Genomic DNA, 19,601 nt, shown 5'->3' on the forward strand with positions numbered 1-19,601 from the left:
AGCTTTGCACAATTTGAACTAGTCAAACAGTGTGGAAGTATGATGTCTCTAAAAGGCTCATTTAGATGAAACCAAATTAGACAGAAGTTGTGGCTGCCAGCACTGTTAAAGATTCATTATTGTACAAAAACCACATGGGAGAGATCTTGCAATATGAAATGCTGAAATGAAAAGATGATTGAACTATTGTCATTCATGTGAACTGAATAATAAGTGAAGGGATAAGAAAACAATTATTATAGTTGTCTTAGAACCTTGGATCACATGAAATATGGCACAAAAGTTGAAACTAGATAACCACCAAAGGGGACACTTGTGCAGATAGATGAAGAAAACAGTATCTTGTTCAGACATGTACAATATCATATGAGCAAACCTGACCTACCATGACTAAAATGAATTCATACCTTATAAAGTGAGAAATGGATATCGATAATTACTTCTACTATATGAAAGTAAGCCATTAATAAATCAGCAGATGAAAAGAATATTCCTCATTGTAAGCAAAGGAGGATAATAGAAACTATTTTAGAGAGATTTCTGTAAGAATTGATGCTAACAAAGATAGCTTGTAAGTCTATGGCCATCATTCATAAAAGTCACAGATATAAAAGTCTTAAATGCTTATATACTAATTCTCAAAGCTTAGGGAACAAATAGGGTGAACCAGCAGCAATAGTACACGAGCATGGGTATGACATGGTTGGCATTAAAGAAACCTGGTGGGACGAAACCCATGACTGGAATGGATTGATGGATGGATACAAATTGTTCAAAAGAAACAGGTCTACAAAAAGAAGAGGGAGAGTTACACTATATGTAAAAGAATACTAAATATCTACAGAAATGCACATGATCAAAGATAAAAGCCCTCCATAATCTATATGGGTCAATATAAAAGGGAAAAAAAGTGACATTGCCATAGGGATATACTACAGATGACCCAACCAATCAGAGGAAATAGATGGACTCTTTGCCAACCAGTTAACAAATGTGGTATGTAGGAAGCATACCACAGTAGTAATGGGAGACTTCAACTACCCAGATATTAGCTGGGAGACAAACTGCAGCGAGCGGGAGATCAAACAGATTCCTAACCAATGTAGCCAGCAACTTTGTCATCCAAAAGGTAGAGGAGGAAACTAGAAGTAAAGCTATACTGGGCCTAATTCTTACTAATAGAGAAGAAGTGGTAGAAGAAGTTGAACTTGCCAGAACCTTGGGGAAAAGTGATCACGTCATACTGGAATTCAATATAATGCAAACACTAGCAATTGAAAATAATTCAACCAGAGTCTTAAACTTCAAAAGAGCTGATTTTAACAAACTCAGAGAGAACCAAAGAAAAATTCCACGGATGAAAATCCTAAAGGGGAAAACAACTCAAGAAGCATGGGAAACTCTGAAAAATGCTATCATAAAAGCCCAGTCCAGCACAATACCAGTGAAAAAGAAAAAAGAAAGTAAAAAAGAAACCAGCATGGCTGCACAAAGATCTTTCAGACAAACTGAAAGACAACAAGGACAAAAAAATGGAAAGAGGAACACATAACTAAGGCTGATTATCAGCAGACAGCCAGAACATGCAAAGATGAAGGCAGGAAAGCAAAGGCTCAGAATGAACAAAGACTTGCAACAGAAATCAAGGATAATAAAAAGTTTCTTTCAACATATTAATAACATGAAAAAAGTCAAGAAAACTGTTGGTTCACTAAAGAGAGAAGATGACAAGGAAGTAACAAGCATTAGGGAGAAAACAGCTGCTTAACTTATTGTTTGCATCAGTCTTCACACAAAAAGAAATTATAGTACAACATACCCCCCCAAAAAAATACTGCAAAAGGGAAACTAGAAACAAAAATTAAAATAAGCACGAAAATGGTAAGAGAACACCTAACTGATCTTGATAAATATAAATCACCAACAAATTACATCCCAGAATTCTGAAGGAGCTAACAGTTGTTATTTCAGAACCATTGTACCATATCTTTCAAAAATCCTGGAGCACTGGGGAAGTACCTGAGGGCTGATGTGGTTCCCATCTTCAAGAAGAAGAAAAAAAACAGACCCAGAAAACTACAGACCAATCAGTCTAACATCAATACCTGGGAAGATCCTGGAAAAGATAATCAAAAAACATCTGCGAACAACTAGAAGCAGTAGCCAGCATGGGTTTGTTAAAAACAGATCATGCCAAACCAATCTTATTTCATTCTTTGATAAAAGTGCTAAATTAGTAGATCAGCGAAATGCTGTGGATATAGTATATCTAGATTTCAGTAAGGCATTTGATTAAGTACACCACAACCTGCTGCTTAGTAAGCTAGAAAAAGGTGGGATAGACAACATCACCATCATGGATCTGTAGTGGGCTGACACACCATACTCAGCAAGTAGTCCTCAATGGGACTACATCCACATGAAGAGAAGTAAGCAATGTGGTACCACAAGGCTCGGTCTTAGGCCCAATACTCTTTAATATCTTCATCAACGGGGAACTTATCAAATTTACAGATGACACTAAACTGGCAGGAATAGCCAACACTCCAGAAGACAAGCTCAGGATCCAAAAAGATCTTGACAAACTTGAACAACGGGCTCTATCCAACAAAATGAAATTTAATATGGAGAAAAGCAAAGTCATACATTTAGGCAGGAAAAATCAAAGATATAAGTACAGATTAGGTGAGACCTGGCTCAAAAATAGTAACTATGAGAGGACCTTGAAGTCCTAGTGGATATCACTGGCCTATGAGCCAACAGTGTGCAGCAGCTAGCCAAAAAAGCTAATACAATCCTATAAACAGAGGCATAGAATCAAGATCACAAAAAGTATTAGTACCACTTTATAAAACCCTAATGAGATCATACCTGGAATAATGCAACCAATTTTGGTCACCATACTACAAAAAAGATGTTGAGACCTTGGAAAAAGTTCAGAGAAGAGCAACTAAGATGCTTAAAGGCCTGGAGACTAAAACATACAAAGAACGGCTGCAGGACTTAGGTTTGGCTAGTCTAAAGAAAAGAAGAAATAGGGGTGACATGATAGCAGTATTCCAGTATTTGAGGCTGCCCCAAAGAAGAGAGGATTAAATTACTAAGGCTTGCAACCAAAGTCAAAAATAACAAAAAAAAAACAAAACCTTCTTTCAACATGTAAAAAACAAGAAAAAAGTTAAGGAAATGATTGGTCCATTAGTGGGGGAAAGTGGCAAGAAGGTGATAAGCAACAGGGAGAAAGCAGAACTATTTAACTCGTTTTTTTGCATCTGTCTTTACACAAAGGGAAAAAAACAGTCCAACCTATCAAAAACAGTACCATAAAAAACAGATTAGAAACACAAGTTAAGATAGGCAAGAAAATGGTAAGTGAGCACCTGTCCAGCCTAGATGAGTTCAAATCACCAGGACCAGATGGATTACACCCCAAGGTTTTCAAGGAACTGGCAGATGTGATCTCAGAACCATTGAACTATATTTTTCAAAAATCCTGGAGCACTGGGGAACTACCAGAAGACTGGAAAAGAGATGATGTAGTTCCCATCTTCAAAAAAGGGGAAAAAAATAGATCCAGGAAACTATAGTCCTATCAGCCTGACCTCAATACCTGGGAAGATTCTAGAAAAGATAATCAAAAAATTAATCAGCGAACACCGAGGCAAACAAAGACATTACTAAAACCCAACATGGGTTTGTCAAAAACAGAGCATGCCAGACAAATCTTATTGCATTCTTTGAACGGGTGACAAAATTAGTGGACCAGAGGAATGCTGTGGATACAATTTATTTGGACTTCAGTAAGCCATTTGATAAAGTAGATCACAACCTATTACTTGATAAGATAGAAAAATGTGGGTTAGACAGCATGGGTTAGACAACATCACCACCAGATGGATTCATAGCTAGCTGACTGGCCGTACTCAGCATGTGGTCCTCAATGGAACTGCATCTACATGGAGGGAAATGTGTAGTGGGGTGCCCCAGGGCTCGGTTCTAGGTCCAATGCTCTTCAACATCTTCATCAACGATTTGGATAAGGGGATAGATGGGGAACTCATTAAATTTGCAGACAACACCAAGCTGGCAGGAATACCCAACACTCCAGAAGATAGGCTTAAGATACAGGAAAATCTGGACAGACTTGGACACTGGGTGCTATCTAACAAAATGAAATTCAATGGTGAAAAAAGTAAAGTTCTATATTTAGGCAACAAAAACCAAATGTATAGGTATGGTATAGGTGGTACTTTGCTCAATAGTAGCAACTGTGAGAGGGATCTCGGAGTCCTAGTGGACAATCACTTAGATATGAGCCAGCAGTGTGCTGCAGCTGCCAAAAAAGCCAACACAGTGTTAGGCTGCATTAACAGAGGGATAGAATCAAGATTAGGTGAAGTATTAATACCACTTTACAATGCCTTGATAAGGCCACACTTGGAATACTGCATCCAGTTTTGGTCACCACAATGTAAAAAAGATGCTGAGACTCTAGAAAGAGTACAGAGAAGAGCAACAAAGATGATTAGAGGATTGGAGGCTAAAACATATAAGGAACAGTTGCTGGAATTGGGTATGTTTAGTTTAATGAAGAGAAAGATGAAGGAGGACACAATAGCAGTGTTCCAATATCTCAGGGGTTGCCACAAAGAAGAGGTAGTCAAGCTATTCTCCAAAGCACCTGAAGGCAGGACAAGAAGCAACGGATGGAAACTAATCAAGAGAGAAGCAACCTAGAACTAAGGAGAAACTTCCTGACAGAACAATTAACCAGTGGAACAACCTGCCTCCAGAAGCAATGAATGCTTCAACACTGGAAGTTTTTAAGAAGAGACTGGACAGCCACTTGTCTGAAATGGTATAGGGTTTCCTGCCTGAGCAGGGGGTTGGACTATATGACCTCCAAAGTGCCTTCCAACTTTATTATTATTATTATTATTGTTGTTGTTGTTCTTGTTCTTGTTGTTCTTGTTATCCAAAGCACCAGAGGTCAGGACAAGAAACAAAAGAGAGAAGCAACCTGAAACTAAGGAGAAAATTCCTAACAGTGAAGACAATTAACATTCAGAAATCGTGGGCACTCCATCACTGGATGTTTTGAAGAAGAGACTGGACAGTCACTTGTCTGAGGTGGTATTGCTTCTCCTGCTTGAGCAGAGGGCTGGACTAGAAGACCTCCAAGGTTCCTTCCAGCTCTATTCTATTCTATTCTATTCTATTCTATTCTATTCTATTCTATTCTTCTTAGAGTTAGTAAAATACATCAAAAACTATGAATGTGGCCCCTAATTGTCATTTCCTGCAAAATGAAAATGCTTTCTGACAGATAACTGGAAGGTTAGCATGGTATTATGATAAGAGTGGAGAACAATAGACAAAACCTACCTGCTTTATAAGCCGCTTTATGTATTAGGCATAGGGACTTATAAAGCTAGTAAACAAACTAAATAGGTGGAAAATACATGTTGTGGTTGAAAATGACATCTGAAGGCTTGAAACTATTGTTTGGATAAGAGGATTCCACCAAGAAGAGGTCTTAATCACAGAGCAATATAAATGGTTGGGATAGTAGGAGAAATTCAGAGAAGTACAAGTAGAAGAAGTGGTTAAATGTAAAACCTGCTCCAGTATACAACTTCTGGATCCTAATCTAGGGTATAAGCCATCACTGTTATCATTATCATTATTATGGCCCTTGATTCTAGCACTGATTAACCAGTAGAATGGACCAATGATTGAAATTTCTAGAAATTAGCTGCCAATCAGCTAACAACTACTTTTAGTTTCTGCTTAGTAAAAAGGACTACTTCTGTTAAGAAAATTCATAGTAATGTAACAGCACGCACATGCATGCACACACACACCACTCCTCTATTTATGAAATTTATTGGATCCCTATCTATTCTAACAGTTTTGTTGAAAAAGTGAGGTAAGAAGTGGGGTTACAATGAATCTGGAGCCATCTGTGACCATACAAAAGTCATCTATCCTCCACCTTCATGTTTTGGGCATCCATGCCTAAAAGACTGCAAATAGGCTGTCCCCCAATATATAATGCATATGTGTTTCAATCATGGAGATCAAACTGAAGAACCTATATAGAAATCAATTTACTATATTAAAGATATGGAAAGATCTATATAAAAGTCAATTAAACTATTGTATACTGTAGTCACTTGCCAGATTATCATGCAAGGCACACTTGTGATCCACTTACTGTGATTAACAGGAAAGTCTGTATGAGTTATTCCCCTAATTTTAGTGCAATGGTCAGGTTAAGATATAATAGTAATAACAACATGCTATTTACAAAATGTATAGTTTTTATGAGACTTTTACCTATGTAAGGTGTTGTGTCCTGAGCCTGATGAGGCAGCTCAGCAGACCCAGTAATGTTGCAAATGGTCCCGGCCAACCCAAAAGCTGCCCGGGACAAGACTGGTTGGCGCCAGCCTTGCGCACAGGCGCAAGGCGCGAACAAAGGAGATTTATGATGGGCTGTTTGGAAAATATAAAAGGCCTGTGAGCCTATTGGGTTACTGAGTGGTTATGTGGAATGAATAAAGAAGAACTTGGTTACAACGTGAGTGTGTGTCGCTTCAATGCCACGAACCCCAAGACGTAAAAGTGGCGATGAAGGTGGGATCGTTGCAAAGAAGAAGACAGCCAAAGAACTTAGCCTCTAAAAAAGAGCTGGAAGCCGGGAAGTCAGTGCCCAGATCTGCACTCACCTGCCAGTATGTAAATGCATCGAGGCTAAGAGAAGCTAGCAATGTCGAAGATTGGTCCACTTTCTGAATTTGACGTGTTTCACCTGGAGCGTTGGAACTCTTACGTGGCCCAGGTGGAAAACTACCTGCGAGTTAACCAGGTTCGAGAAGAAGGCTTGAAGGCAGCAACCTTGCTGTGCGTCTGCGGCCAGGACACTTTCGATGTAGCCGAAAACTTAGTAGCTCCTGCGCCACTTGAGTCTGTAATGTACACAGACTTGAAGAATATATTGAAGGACCATTTTCATCCAAAGCTATCTGTGATCACGTGGAGGCATGCGTTTGAGCAAAGGAACCAGAAGCCTGGTGAGCCTGCTGCGGAATTCATTGCTGCATTGAGACAAGCAGCCAGACCTTGTGAGTTCAAGGACATGGAAGAACGCTTACGAAACTGTTTTGTCTGCGGCCTTAGAAGTAGAGATCTGCAACAAAAGATATTTGCTAAAGCTGAAGTCACCTTCCAAGATGTCTTGCGTGAAGTTGCAACTGAAGAGGCAGCAGGCTGCGCTGTGAAGGCCTTGTGACTCGCCAAAGGTGCTACCGCAGTAGTGTCCGTCCATCAAGAGGACGCTCGAGAAGATCAGAAGTGGATCCTGAAGAGAAAGTGGACAGACTTTACCAGCCAGCAGAAAGAAGGTCGAAGGGGCATTCAGACAAGGCCCCAGCATCTCCTCAGTGTCTCGGGTGCGGAGGATGTCACAAATGAGCTGACTGCAGATTCTGCTCCACCATCTGCAGGGCATGTGGAAGGCAAGGCCACATTGCCTCCATCTGTTTGGTTCTCCAGAAGGTCCAACCTTGGGAAGAATTGCTTCAGAAAGGTACCAGGGGTCCCAGCCAACACAGGGTGGGTTTCTGCACATTGCAGGAGTATTCTTAGGAGAGGGACACACAAGCCCCTTAAGAAAAAACTTTGCATTGATGTGAAGTTGTAAGGGGTTCCCTTATTGATAGAGTTGGACACAGGGTCCGCTCTATCAATCATTTCATTTGACACTTTCAAAAGGATTTGCAGCAGTAGTGGCCTTCAAGTCAAACTCAGGCTCTCGAATTTAATCCTCACTGACTTCCAGAATTCCAAAGTCAGTATGAAAGGGGAGGCTATGCTCAAAGTGCAGCGTAAGGCTTTTGAGGGTTTCCTAGTTGGGGGTGAACACACTAATCTTATTGGACTCAATTGGTTTGAGGCCCTTGGAATTCAAGTGACTGGGCTGCACAGTGTGCAAATGTTGGGCCTTGCAGAAGTCTGCAAGGAGTTTGCTGATGTGTTTAGCTCAGAGCTTCATTCCTTTTAGACCCAACTATCACACCCATCAGGATCAAGCCCAGAAGGGTGCCTTTTGCACTCAAAAGCAAGATGGATGCAGAGCTGGACAAGCTGCTCCAGCAGGGCATCTTAGAAACTGTGGACTCTAATCCCTGGGAAACCCCCATCGTTATGCCTTTAAAGGCTAATGGAGAAGTCCGCATTTGCGTAGACTACAAGTGTACACTGAATAAAGCATTGCAACAGCAAGCATATGCAGTGCCTGTGGTGAAACACATTCTGGCTTCTCTCAAAGGGGGGGGGGCACTTTTTTTACAAAACTTGATTTGGCACAGGCCTATCAACAACTACCTGTTGATGAGGAAACTGCAGTGGCCCAAACAATTGTAACGCATAGAGGGGCCTTTAAGAGTGCAGTTTGGGATTAATGTAGCCCCAGCATATTTCAAAGTGTCATGGAATGCACGCTTCGTGGTATTCCTGAGGTCTGTCCCTACTTCGATGACATCCTTATTGCTGGGGAGTCATCTCAAAATCTAGCAGAAATATTAAGGGCTGTCTTGTTGCTTTTCCACCAGGCAGGCTTTAAATTAAAGCAAGACAAATGCAAAATAGGAGTCACTTCCACTGACTTCTTAGGATTCAGGATTGATACTCAAGGCATCCACCCTGCTGAATCTAAGCTTCAAGCGATTCAGCAGGCCCCAAGGCCCACATCCAAGAGTGAGCTGCAAGTTTCTTGGGGCTCTTAAATTTTTACTATGTATTTCTCCCACATAAGGCTGCAGTGGCAGAGCCGTTACACCAGCTCTTAGACAAGCAGGCTCCATGGCAGTGGACTAAAGTCCATGACAGGAGTTTCAATGAGGTTAAGGCCTTGCTCTCTTCAAATGCTGTATTAGCACATTTCAATGAGCAACTGCCTGTGTGCATGCGATGCATCTCCTTTTGGGGTGGGAGCAAAAGGCTGAAGGCTGATGGGACACAAGTCCCTTTAGCCTATTATTCATCTGCAGAGCAGAATTACGCTCAGATTGACAGAGAAGCATTGGCCATAATGGCTGACATAAAGAAATTCCGTGATTTTTATATGGCTGCCACTTCATGGTCTACACAGACCATCAGCCTCTGCTGGGGTTGTTTACTACCAACAAACAGACTCCACACATTATTTCCCCACGTATGCTGAGATGGTCAATTTTCCTGTCAGCATATGATTATACACTCATCCACAAACCAGGAAAAGAGATTGGTCATGCAGACGGCTTCAGTAGATTACCTCTCAAACAAATAGAGGCAGATCCTGCTCCTGCTATTAATATCCTGTCCATTCAGGAGTTGCCTGAATCTCCCCTCAATGCTAGGGATGTGGCTGCCACAGATCACATGCTCACACGTGTGCTGACATGGGTCTTGTCAGGATGGCCTGACATATGTCCAGATGCTGCATTTCAAAACTTCTGGCAAAGAAGACATGAACTGTCTACATTTAAGGGGTGTCTGTTATAGGGTAGTAAAGTAGTTATCCCAGCCTCACTGAGGTCTAGAGTCTTGTCCTCTCTGTATGAGGGACATCCCGGCATTATGCACATGAAAGCGCTTGCACACAGCCATCTTTGGTGGCCAGGGCTTGATAAAGCTATTGAGGCCAAGGTGCACGGGTGCCAGGTGTGCCAACAATCATGGCCTGAAATGCCTCAGATCCCTGTACACAGGTGGGAGGAGACACATACCCCTTGGTCAAGGGTACATTTAGATTATGCTGGGCCATTTAAGGGGCGATTCTTCCTTATACTGGTGGATAGCCATTCCAAGTGGCTAGAGGTTGTACCTGTCTCCTCCACTACTACTGCCAGGACCATACAGGTGTTGAGAGGAATCTTCGCTACCCATGGCCTCCTGGATGTCCTCGTTTCTCACAACGGTCCTCAATTTACTTCTTTTGAGTTCCAGGCTTTCCTTCAGGCCAACTTGATCCGGCACGCAACATCAGCTCCTTTCCACCCTTCTACCAACAGGCAAGCTGAACGGATGGTGCACACCACCAAAGATGCACTCAAAAGAATCACACACGGTAGCTGGCATCACAGGTTAGCAGATTTCCTTCTTGCACACCGCATTACACCATGCACTGATACTGGAAAGAGCCCAGCTGAACTCCGCTGGGGTCACCGCTTCATCACAAAGTTGGACAGACTGCACCCAGACTGAGTAGCTTCACAGGTGTCACAACAATGGGCACCTAGGAGACCTCAGGTGGGTGATCCTGTCTGGGCAAGGAACTTTGGTCCTGGACATCTCTGGGTCTCTGCTGTCATCTGCAAGATCTCGGGGCTGCTATCATATGAAGTGACCTTGGGAGATGGCCGCATCTTTCAACGTCATATTGAACAACTGCGCTGGTGGTTGTCCCCCGACATTTCTGCTCCTGGCTCTGCTCTCAGGGGGGAGGGGGCCCAGGAACAAGGTCACACTTCAGGTCAAAATCCTGGGAACCAGGCTTACGGTTCCTGGGAATTCCCACAGAATCCTCTTGAGCCCCCAGTGGAGGAGCAAGGGCATCCTCAAGATTCAGCTATTGCTCCGAACAGGGAGTCACCCGCAAGAGCACCAAACAGGAATTCTCCTGAGAGGGGGTTTGCCATAGAGGCAGCTCCTGACTCTGGCACCTCGGCCACCTACACAGGGCACTGGAACTATTGGGGCACAGCTGCAATGCAGGTTACATCTGAGACTGGTTGCGGGCTTGAGGGACTAAGTTCCCAGGAGCAGTCCATGGTGGAAGGGGAGACCTCTGCTCCACCATTGGGCTTGGGGATTTTCTCCTCTCCAAGGGACCCTGGCTGGAATCCAGAAGACTCAGCCAGTCCACCACAACACGGATCACCTGTCAATTATGAGCATCAAAGTCCTGGTCTATCGAGCCCACCAGATGGTAGGCCAGATGGTAGGCCAGGCACCATTAAGTAAAAGTCCTGGTCTGCCTAGTCGGGCAGGCGAGCTGACAGGCCAGGCACTCTCCCTGACCTTGCGTAGGTCGAAAAAAGCTAAGGCCCCTTCCAAGCATCTGGGAGACTATGTGAGATTTCTGTCATCACAAAGCATCCTTGCTGGTCTATAACTGGGTGATGGGGATCTATACTTGGTAGAGCATAAATACACTTTTGGAGAATGGTTTGTTTAAGTTAACTTTATTATTTCATAAAGATATTCTGCCTGTGTGTGGGGCAGGGGAAATTTTTTTTCCGCCAGGAAACAAATGTAATTGTATGTGTCTTCTAGGGGGGAGGGGTGTTGTGTCCTGGGCCTGATGATGCAGCTCAGCAGGCCCAGTAATGTTGCAAATGGTCCCGGGCAACCGAAAAGCTGCCTGGGACCAGACTGGTTGGCGCCGGCCTTGCGCACAGGCGCAAGTTGCGAACAAAGGAGATTTATGATAGGCTGTTTGGGAAACTATAAAAGGCCTGTGAGCCTGTTGGGTTACTGAGTGGTTAGGTGGAATGAATAAAGAAGAACTTGGTTACAACGTGAGTGTGTGTCGCTTCAATGCTGCGAACCCCAAGATGTAAAATAAGGTAACAAAAACAGATCAATATGCAGAGGAACAATTTATTTGTGACCAAATTCACTACGTGGACATTTTCCATACAGTTTTCCAAATATGTTATGGACAAGCAGAATTTTCCTGCCAATGTTTCACTTACACCTGATGGTCAATCAGTAAAGCCAATTATCTCTTCATTCTATATCTTTATATCTATTTCTTTTCAAATCCTTGCATCTTAAATAAAAGAGTCAATGAGAATCAAAGAGATTTGCTTCCATATGCCTTTCCTTAGTACTCAACAAGTGGCAGCTGATCTAATCTGGATTGGGAACCTGAACAATATAAAACCTGTTTAGTATTAGGATTGAAGACTGCAGAAATAGGAATGTTGCAGGTTAGATTTGAAGGTCAAAAATATCCCAGAAGACTGTAGTGACAAACTATTCCTTTCATTTATTTATTGAAAAAATATGAACTCCCACCCCACAGCAACAATATTTCTTCACTTTTGCCAGGAAACATGCATGCTGATGGTTATGAAGCTACCCTGAATTGGTTGGTTGGTAATAATATTGCTATGAAAGATTTCCAAATGCTGTAATAATGAAGTAAATTGCTGGAAAATCACCAGAATCTGCAATAAAATATATTTGCACTGATAGATTCTCTGTTTTTCTGTGGGTCTATTCATTCCTTGGCTTTGAAAAAACTTATTAATCAGTTTGTAGGAAAAAGAAAAAAGACAACGCTTCTCTAGCAATCTGTTTTGGGCAACAAATAACATATTCTATTTTGTGGGTGGCCAGCATATTAACACTGATTTTTTTTTTAAAAAAAGTAAAGTAAAAGAGGTCTCCAGATACTATATAATAAAAGAAGTTTACTTTAAGCCAGTTCCACCATGGGTCATTTTTCTGATTGTCAAAGCTGCTGTATTCTAACACTGGTAGATTCCAGCCTATTACTTCTATTTGGCACTTTGAAAAAGAAACAGGAACCAACCTGAATGCTGTGAGGTACTCCACATCTCCCATGGGGGGATCTAGGCCACCTGTCCAAGCAATATTTATATTATAACCTTCACCAGGGCCACTTCCAACCTAAGAGGAGGAGGGGGAAGGAGGGGGAAATGCCAGAGGGAAAATGGAGAGGAAAGGCAGAGAGTGAATCAAAATAAGAAAATGCACAAAAATGTCCTTTTGAAACCAACTTCAAACAGCATGTCAAATCAACCTGGCCCCACTTGACAAGGACTGTTCTGGGTTATACACTTGTTCCACCCTGTCCCCACTCCCAGTGGACCATTTGGTAATCTAATGCAATTTAGAGCACCAATGTAGGATGAGAAAATTAGGGGTAATCATGCAATGCAATTACCTGAAAGATACAAATAAAAAATGGGGTTGTAAAGAAATAAACCTAACCTCATTTGGGGCTCCGCTGCCAGGGAAGAAGTTGCCTTCATCATAGCGATGCAGAGAGACATACAGGATGCTGGGGTCAGAATAAAAAGCCTGCTGTGTACCGTTGCCATGGTGAACATCCTAAAGGGAAAAGAAAACAGATGACAAATGCAATCATGTCCAAGCTAATGTGGTGAGAATTCTTTGCTTTCTCTTCTCTTTCTCCTGTCTCTCAGTCTTGGTCTTTCTCCCTCCTTCCCTTATTCTTTCCTTCCCTTTTTTTCCTCTCCTTTCCACCCACCCTTCACCACTCCAAACTTCCTGAACTTTCAGGCAAATTACTCTTTAATACACTCATTTTTTAAACTGGCTTCTAAAAATCAGGAAACCACAGTGAGCATGCCCTTGAGACTCCAGATGAGCAGTCATTGAGAAATCCCAGTCCTTTTGTACAATTAGATATTATACACCGGCCCTTTGTACTCCTTGTCTCAGTGATGGAATCTAGCATCCTGTTTTATAGAGGAATTTTATGACTTATTAACTGCCAACAGTTCATAACCCCTCAGGCTTAATTAACTTGGTCTCATTGGCTTTTAAAAAAAAGATAGGCAAAGCTTGAAAATACAAACTAATATTTTACAAAGGATCTATGGACTATAGAATTCAAGCAGTCTTTGTTTTTTGCAATTTTTGACAAACATTAAAATGTTCATGCATTCATTGATTTTCCAAATTCTACTACTGAGGTCAAAGGGTTTGCAACCAGCTGAGTAAATTGGTTTCCTTGAAACATTCAGTTCAGTTAGCAGTCCCTTAGCAGCAAGATCCACATCAAAAGGGAACCCAGATGCAGAAAAGACTTTATATTTTATTTCATAAAATCTTGACATGCAGTTGATGTGTAAGAATATGATCTCATTAGTTTCAAGCAAACTGAGCTTCCAAAGGCCACAAATGTCATTCATTTTATATAATATGATCTGGCAGGACACTTGATGAATGGCTAAATTTGCTAATATTCTAACCAAGAATTATACCTAACTTTCTTTATGCTTTTCTGTACAGCTATTACATGAATACTAAATATTTTCAGCAATAATTTCTTTAGCATTTTTAAATAGTAAGGCTTATCATGTTTCCTTAAATTAATTTTCATTGGAAAAATGTGTGACTGTCTTAAGGGAAGTGTACAAAAGTAAAGCACAGAACATCCACCACTCTTTTTAAGATAATAGTTTTGGAAATGATGCCACCAGAAACAATATGCTAGCTGATTTGAAGGAAATCTGGGCAACAATATTGTCAATGACATATTAAGACTCTGCCATTTCCAACTTGAAGGACTCAAAGTAAATTTACCATGAAGTAGAGGACATAAAACTACTTGTATCAATATTAATATTGCAATTTGCATAAGCAGCTCTCCTCCTCAAAGCACTGAGACTATCATTATCTCCAAAATGTTTAGCATGATTCTTCTAGGGTTCCTCTTCTCATCCCTGCACAGATTGCATGCATAGCCCATCACCTTTCCATAAGTGCTGGCAGAAATGTTATTGGTACATGCTCATTCAAGAATAGAGTACATGCTGCTTCAAAACTTTGAGGAATGGTACTTTGTACAACCTTAGTAAATATTTATCACAACACTGAAGTAATAAAAAATAAATAAACAAAAAAAATCTGAGAGCTGCCCGATCCAAAAACGATTGTTCAGTAAGAATGGTGGAGATCAAGTTTGGACCATTCTTTTGGTCAGAGCAGTTAATTGTCATGGATTTGTTTCACAGATTTGTTTTGTCCCTGCCATGTAATTTCTCACTATGCTAGACAAAGTCTATTGTTATTCTTATTTTTTGTTGCTTTTACTTATTAATTATACATCTTGCTTTTCTACAAAATTTATGTTCCAGATGACTAAATTATAATGCAATAAAAGTGAAACTAAAACATTAAAATGTCATGCTCTTAAACACTCAATAGATTAAAACACTTCAAAGCAATAAATAAGAGCTCTCAGGAAATGGAAAGTTAGTTACAATTCAGCTAAAATACCCCAAACCTATTATGAATTAATACATTTTTTGCTTGCTGATAGAATTCTGAATGAAGTTATCAACAAGACTTTATTTTGCATTCATTCCTTTTAGGCCCATGATAAAGGCACTCAGAGAAGACTTTCTCAGAAGAGTTTTAAAGTCAGTCTGGCTCACATGTAAGTAAATAGAAAGTGGAATGAACACATCTTCTAAATATATGAGTTCCAAACATATCAATGAAATGAGTGGTGCAACATGGAGAGTCGCGCTCTTAGGAAACTATGTAGTTAAATGAGTACAGAACTGCTTCTGAAATCTGCCAAAATCAAATTAAACTTTTCTATAAAACTCGAATAAACACCTGTAAGGCTTTATGCCATTTTACCAAACTCATATCTTCATTCCTGCCTAAATGTGTACGTAGGTGTCTTTTTGTGTAAATAAATACAAATAAAGACATACATAGGGATTTCTCCATCCATCTACTATCCATCCATCCATCCATCCATCCATCCATCCATCCAAAGACCTATAGTCATTCACTTTGAGATACTATAATTCCATTTATAGATTAAGAAAATCATGAACAGGGTTGTTTCTGCTAAGAAGCTTCACTGAAGTCTATTGCATTCCTGCAATATTATTGCTCTGTCATCAACTGTATGGTTTGTATGATTCTTTTTCTGGGTAGCTTTAAATGGTAGAGTGATCTTGAGTTAGAATAGAAATTTATGATTAAGACTGGTAATTTAATATACCAGATTGTTGTACACGATAACATTTGAGAGACAGCTAACTTAAAGATTAAGGAAAAGAATCTCAAAAGTTTAAATTATAATATTTATTATTTACAAATAGCATTTTAGAAGGTTTTTATTCCTGCTTCTGCATTTGCACAATATACTCAGTATGATTAAATTCTAATAATTAAGGAATTCACTAGGGAATGTACCACAAATGACACAATATTTCTTTATTTTAGTTATGTTTCTGGCATTTATTAGGGGGTGGGTGGTAACTTGCATTTTCAGACATATATGTATATGTGTATGTCTCTTTGTTTTCTGAGGTTTTCGCGGGTATTTGTATGTAGGTCTTTGGTTATTCAGGTTTTCTCCCGCGTAAAATTGGAAGTGTCTTGGCGACGTTTCGATGAAGTCCCATTCGTCATCTTCAGGCTGGTGCTTTCAGCTTTGTGCTTTGAGGAGCAATGTGTGGTCTTAGCTGTTTCTTCCTTTTATGTCTCTTTGTGTATACATACAAAAATATGGGGAGATAGTTGTTTCTTGTAAGACTAATAGTTGCTGAAACTTAAACTATTAAGTTTTATTTTTATAATAAGAAAAGAAATCAAATTAATTTATTAGATTTTATTCCATTTTTATTACATTACAAGTAACTACAGGCTGTAAACATATCTAATACTTTTTCCTCTTCCTATTTCCCCACAACTTTGATAGAAAGTGACTGGCCCAAAGATACCCGGCTGGCTTTCATGCCTAAAGCAGGATTACAGTTCAGTCTCCTGCTTTCTAGGCCAGTACCTCAACCATTACACCAAACTGGTTCTCTTAGTCATAGTTATTGATCTCAGATAACAGTTGTTCAACTAAATATTGATTGTTTTTAGATTTGAATTATATAAACTAAGCCACAGTCTATAATGGCAGCAAAACCATATCCATTTTTTCAAAGCTGAAAGTCTGTAACCTTAATTAATCAATTTATAGAACAAAAACATTTTTCTTTTACATATGACTGTTTAGATTTTACAAGGCTACACACCAAGAGGGGAAAAAGAATAAGTGACCTATAATTCTTTAGTCTTTCTCTTGATATAATTAAATAACTTCTGTTCTAGTGGGAATATGGGTCTTCCAAATAATGAAATATGAATATTCTTTCATATGCTATTTTTCTACTGAAAGCCCAAGCCAATATTTAAGTTCAGAAATTAATAGGGCAATAGTGGAGCTACTCAATAATCCTGTGGGATGTTTCAAGAATGTATAATGTTGTTATAGATAAATTTATATTAATGCTAATGTTTGATTGTGTGATTTCTAGAAAAACAACTCATGTGAAAGTAAAAAAGTAAAATACATTTTAATCATAAAATTTATTAAGATGTTATTAGCTAATTCAGGGAACTTAATCCTCAGCAACCGCAACCATTAATGCTGCATGTGTTCAGTATGGTTTATTGTTTTAAGATTTTCAAATGTAAGGAAGACAAATGGAATCTGACTATATCTTAGGTGTGATTTTGTGGACCATCTAATCTTTAAAATCTGAGTTCTTTCAACTTCTAATTGAAATGGGCCATCAAAGATTTATGACAAATGCAGAAATCACTCCAAATAATTAAATAGAGTCCTGACCAAAAGGCCATCTTACAGAATATTACTTACTTATGTATCACATTTTTGAACTACCCATCTACCTAACAGAGAGATGGATGTAGATACAAATGTACTTTCTGGGTGCTAGTTGAAAGATACTATGGAGCTTTCCTGGGACCTGCTAATAGTAAAAATACTCACAAATGTTACAGTATTTGATTTCATAAGAACATCTTCTGCTTCAGTTAATATACATACTATTCATTCAATGTTCTTTTATTAATTTAAAAATCACTATCACTCATCTAACCAATATAGGGGGTGACATATAATATAGTCTTTGCAACTTGCACTATTTCAGATAAACTGGACTGCATTTCTATAAGCTATAGCCAGCATAGTGAACAGATAGTTTGGGGAAAATGGTTTAGCTTATGAGTTACAAATTTCTATTGTTTGACATAGTGAATGAATTTTTGGAATGCTTCTTCAGTTTCATCCAAAGAAAGAATTGTGATTTCCTGCACTTTGTATTATTTTGGTGACTCAGAAACAACCAATTTTTATTGTATTATATCAAATCATTGGATCCTGATTTATAGTTATGTTCAGAATACTTCATTTATGCTCTATTATAAATTCCACCCTATTTGCATCTCATTTGTCTCTTGAGAAACCTATATGCGGGTCAAGAAGCAACAGTGAGAACTGAACACGGAACCACTGATTGGTTCAAAATTGGAAAAGGAGTCCGGCAAGGCTATATACTGTCGCCCTGCCTATTTAACTTATATGCAGAGCACATCAGAGAAAGGCAGGGCTAGATGAATCAAAAGTTGGAATTAAGATTGCCGGGAGAAATATCAACAACCTAAGATATGCAGATGATACCACACTAATGGCAGAAAGTGAAGAGGAACTAAAGAGTCTCTTGATGCGGGTGAAGAAGAAGAGTGCAAAAATTGGCTTGAAACTCAACATTAAGAAAACCAAAATCATGGCATCCGGTCCTCTCAATTCCTGGCAAATAGATGGGGAAGAAATGGAGGTAGTGACAGATTTTATTTTTCTGGGCTCCAAGATCACCTCAGATGGGGACTGCAGCCAAGAAATTAAAAGACGCTTGCTCCTGGGGAGGAAAGCTATGGCAAATCTAGACAGCATACTAAAAAGCAGAGACATCACCCTGCCAACAAAAGTGCGTATAGTCCAGGCCATGGTTTTCCCAGTTGCAATGTATGGCTGTGAAAGTTGGACCATAAGAAAGGCTGAGCGCCAAAGAATTGAGGCCTTTGAACTATGGTGCTGGAGAAGACTCCTGCGAGTCCCTTGGACTGCAAGGCGTTCAAACCGGTCAGTCCTAGAAGAGATCAACCCCGACTGCTCTTTAGAAGGCCAGATCCTGAAGTTGAAACTCAAATACTTTGGCCACCTAATGAGAAGGAAGGACTCACTGGAGAAGGGCCTAATGCTGGGAAAGATTGAGGGCAATAGAAGAAGGGGACGACAGAGAATGAGATGGCTGGATGGAGTCACTGAAGCAGTAGGTGTGAACTTAAATGGACTCCAGAAGATGGTAGAGGACAGGAAGACCTGGAGGAACGTTGTCCATGGGGTCGCGATGGGTCGGACATGACTTCGCAATTAACAACAACAACAATTTCCATTAAATGCAGAAGAATAATGACATATCTGAGGTATAGGTAATGTTACTGAAAATTATACTGTTTTCAGGAATATTGTCAACAATTAATCTAATAAGGATTTGTTGGAATTTGCTACATTCTACTGTTACAAGGTACTATCAAGAGGATATGAAACTAATTCTAAAAAGTAGTTTGTTCCTCTACTAAGTTTCCTATTGTGATCTATTATTATCATAAGACATTGTATTGGTTTCCAGTCTTCATATTTTTATATGGAAGTATTTAATGCAGAGACTCTCTTAGCATCAGAGAGCAATACTGGTTCAAGAAGTCCCTCACTGTGATTTCATGCTTTGTGTGCATATAGTAAATATGTCCAAGGTTAGCATTCTCTAAATGCTATCCTCGTGTGAAAAGATTAATAGATCTTCCCATAGTGGATGACACTGCCGTACAAGTCATGTGTACTAGGATATGAGAGTATTATTCCTGTAGATTTCACTTTGTGTTGATAAACTCTACTAATTGATCATGAATGATGACACTAAATTGGATTATACTTTAATTAGAGCTATATTCTGAAC

At 39.8% G+C, this 19,601-nt stretch overlaps 2 protein-coding genes across 11 annotated transcripts in view; one reads left to right on the forward strand and one right to left on the reverse strand.

Annotated features, from left to right (window-relative positions):
* TWIST1 (twist family bHLH transcription factor 1) overlaps nt 1-19,601 on the forward strand; it is a 170,857-nt gene that overhangs the window by 147,470 nt on the left and 3,786 nt on the right. For all 3 annotated transcript variants that reach the window (XR_005555385.1, XR_005555384.1, XR_005555386.1), the window contains one exon: nt 15,141-15,205. The gene's annotated coding sequence lies outside the window, so the exon portion shown is untranslated. The remainder of the gene's footprint in view (nt 1-15,140; nt 15,206-19,601) is intronic.
* HDAC9 (histone deacetylase 9) overlaps nt 1-19,601 on the reverse strand; it is a 347,135-nt gene that overhangs the window by 76,624 nt on the left and 250,910 nt on the right. For 7 of the 8 annotated variants that reach the window (XM_039332526.1, XM_039332546.1, XM_039332536.1 and 4 more), the window contains 2 exons: nt 13,009-13,128; nt 12,587-12,684 (listed from right to left, as the gene is read on the reverse strand). In XM_039332526.1, coding sequence (XP_039188460.1) covers nt 12,587-12,684; nt 13,009-13,128 — 218 coding nt within the window. Of the gene's footprint in view, nt 1-12,586; nt 12,685-13,008; nt 13,129-19,601 lie in introns of those variants that run through there. The other variant, XM_039332577.1, reaches the window with a different exon arrangement.

Source organism: Crotalus tigris, unplaced genomic scaffold, assembly GCF_016545835.1.
Source record: "Crotalus tigris isolate CLP2741 ecotype Arizona unplaced genomic scaffold, ASM1654583v1 scf7180000017624.2573661763:2888555, whole genome shotgun sequence".
Taxonomy (NCBI): domain Eukaryota; kingdom Metazoa; phylum Chordata; class Lepidosauria; order Squamata; family Viperidae; genus Crotalus; species Crotalus tigris.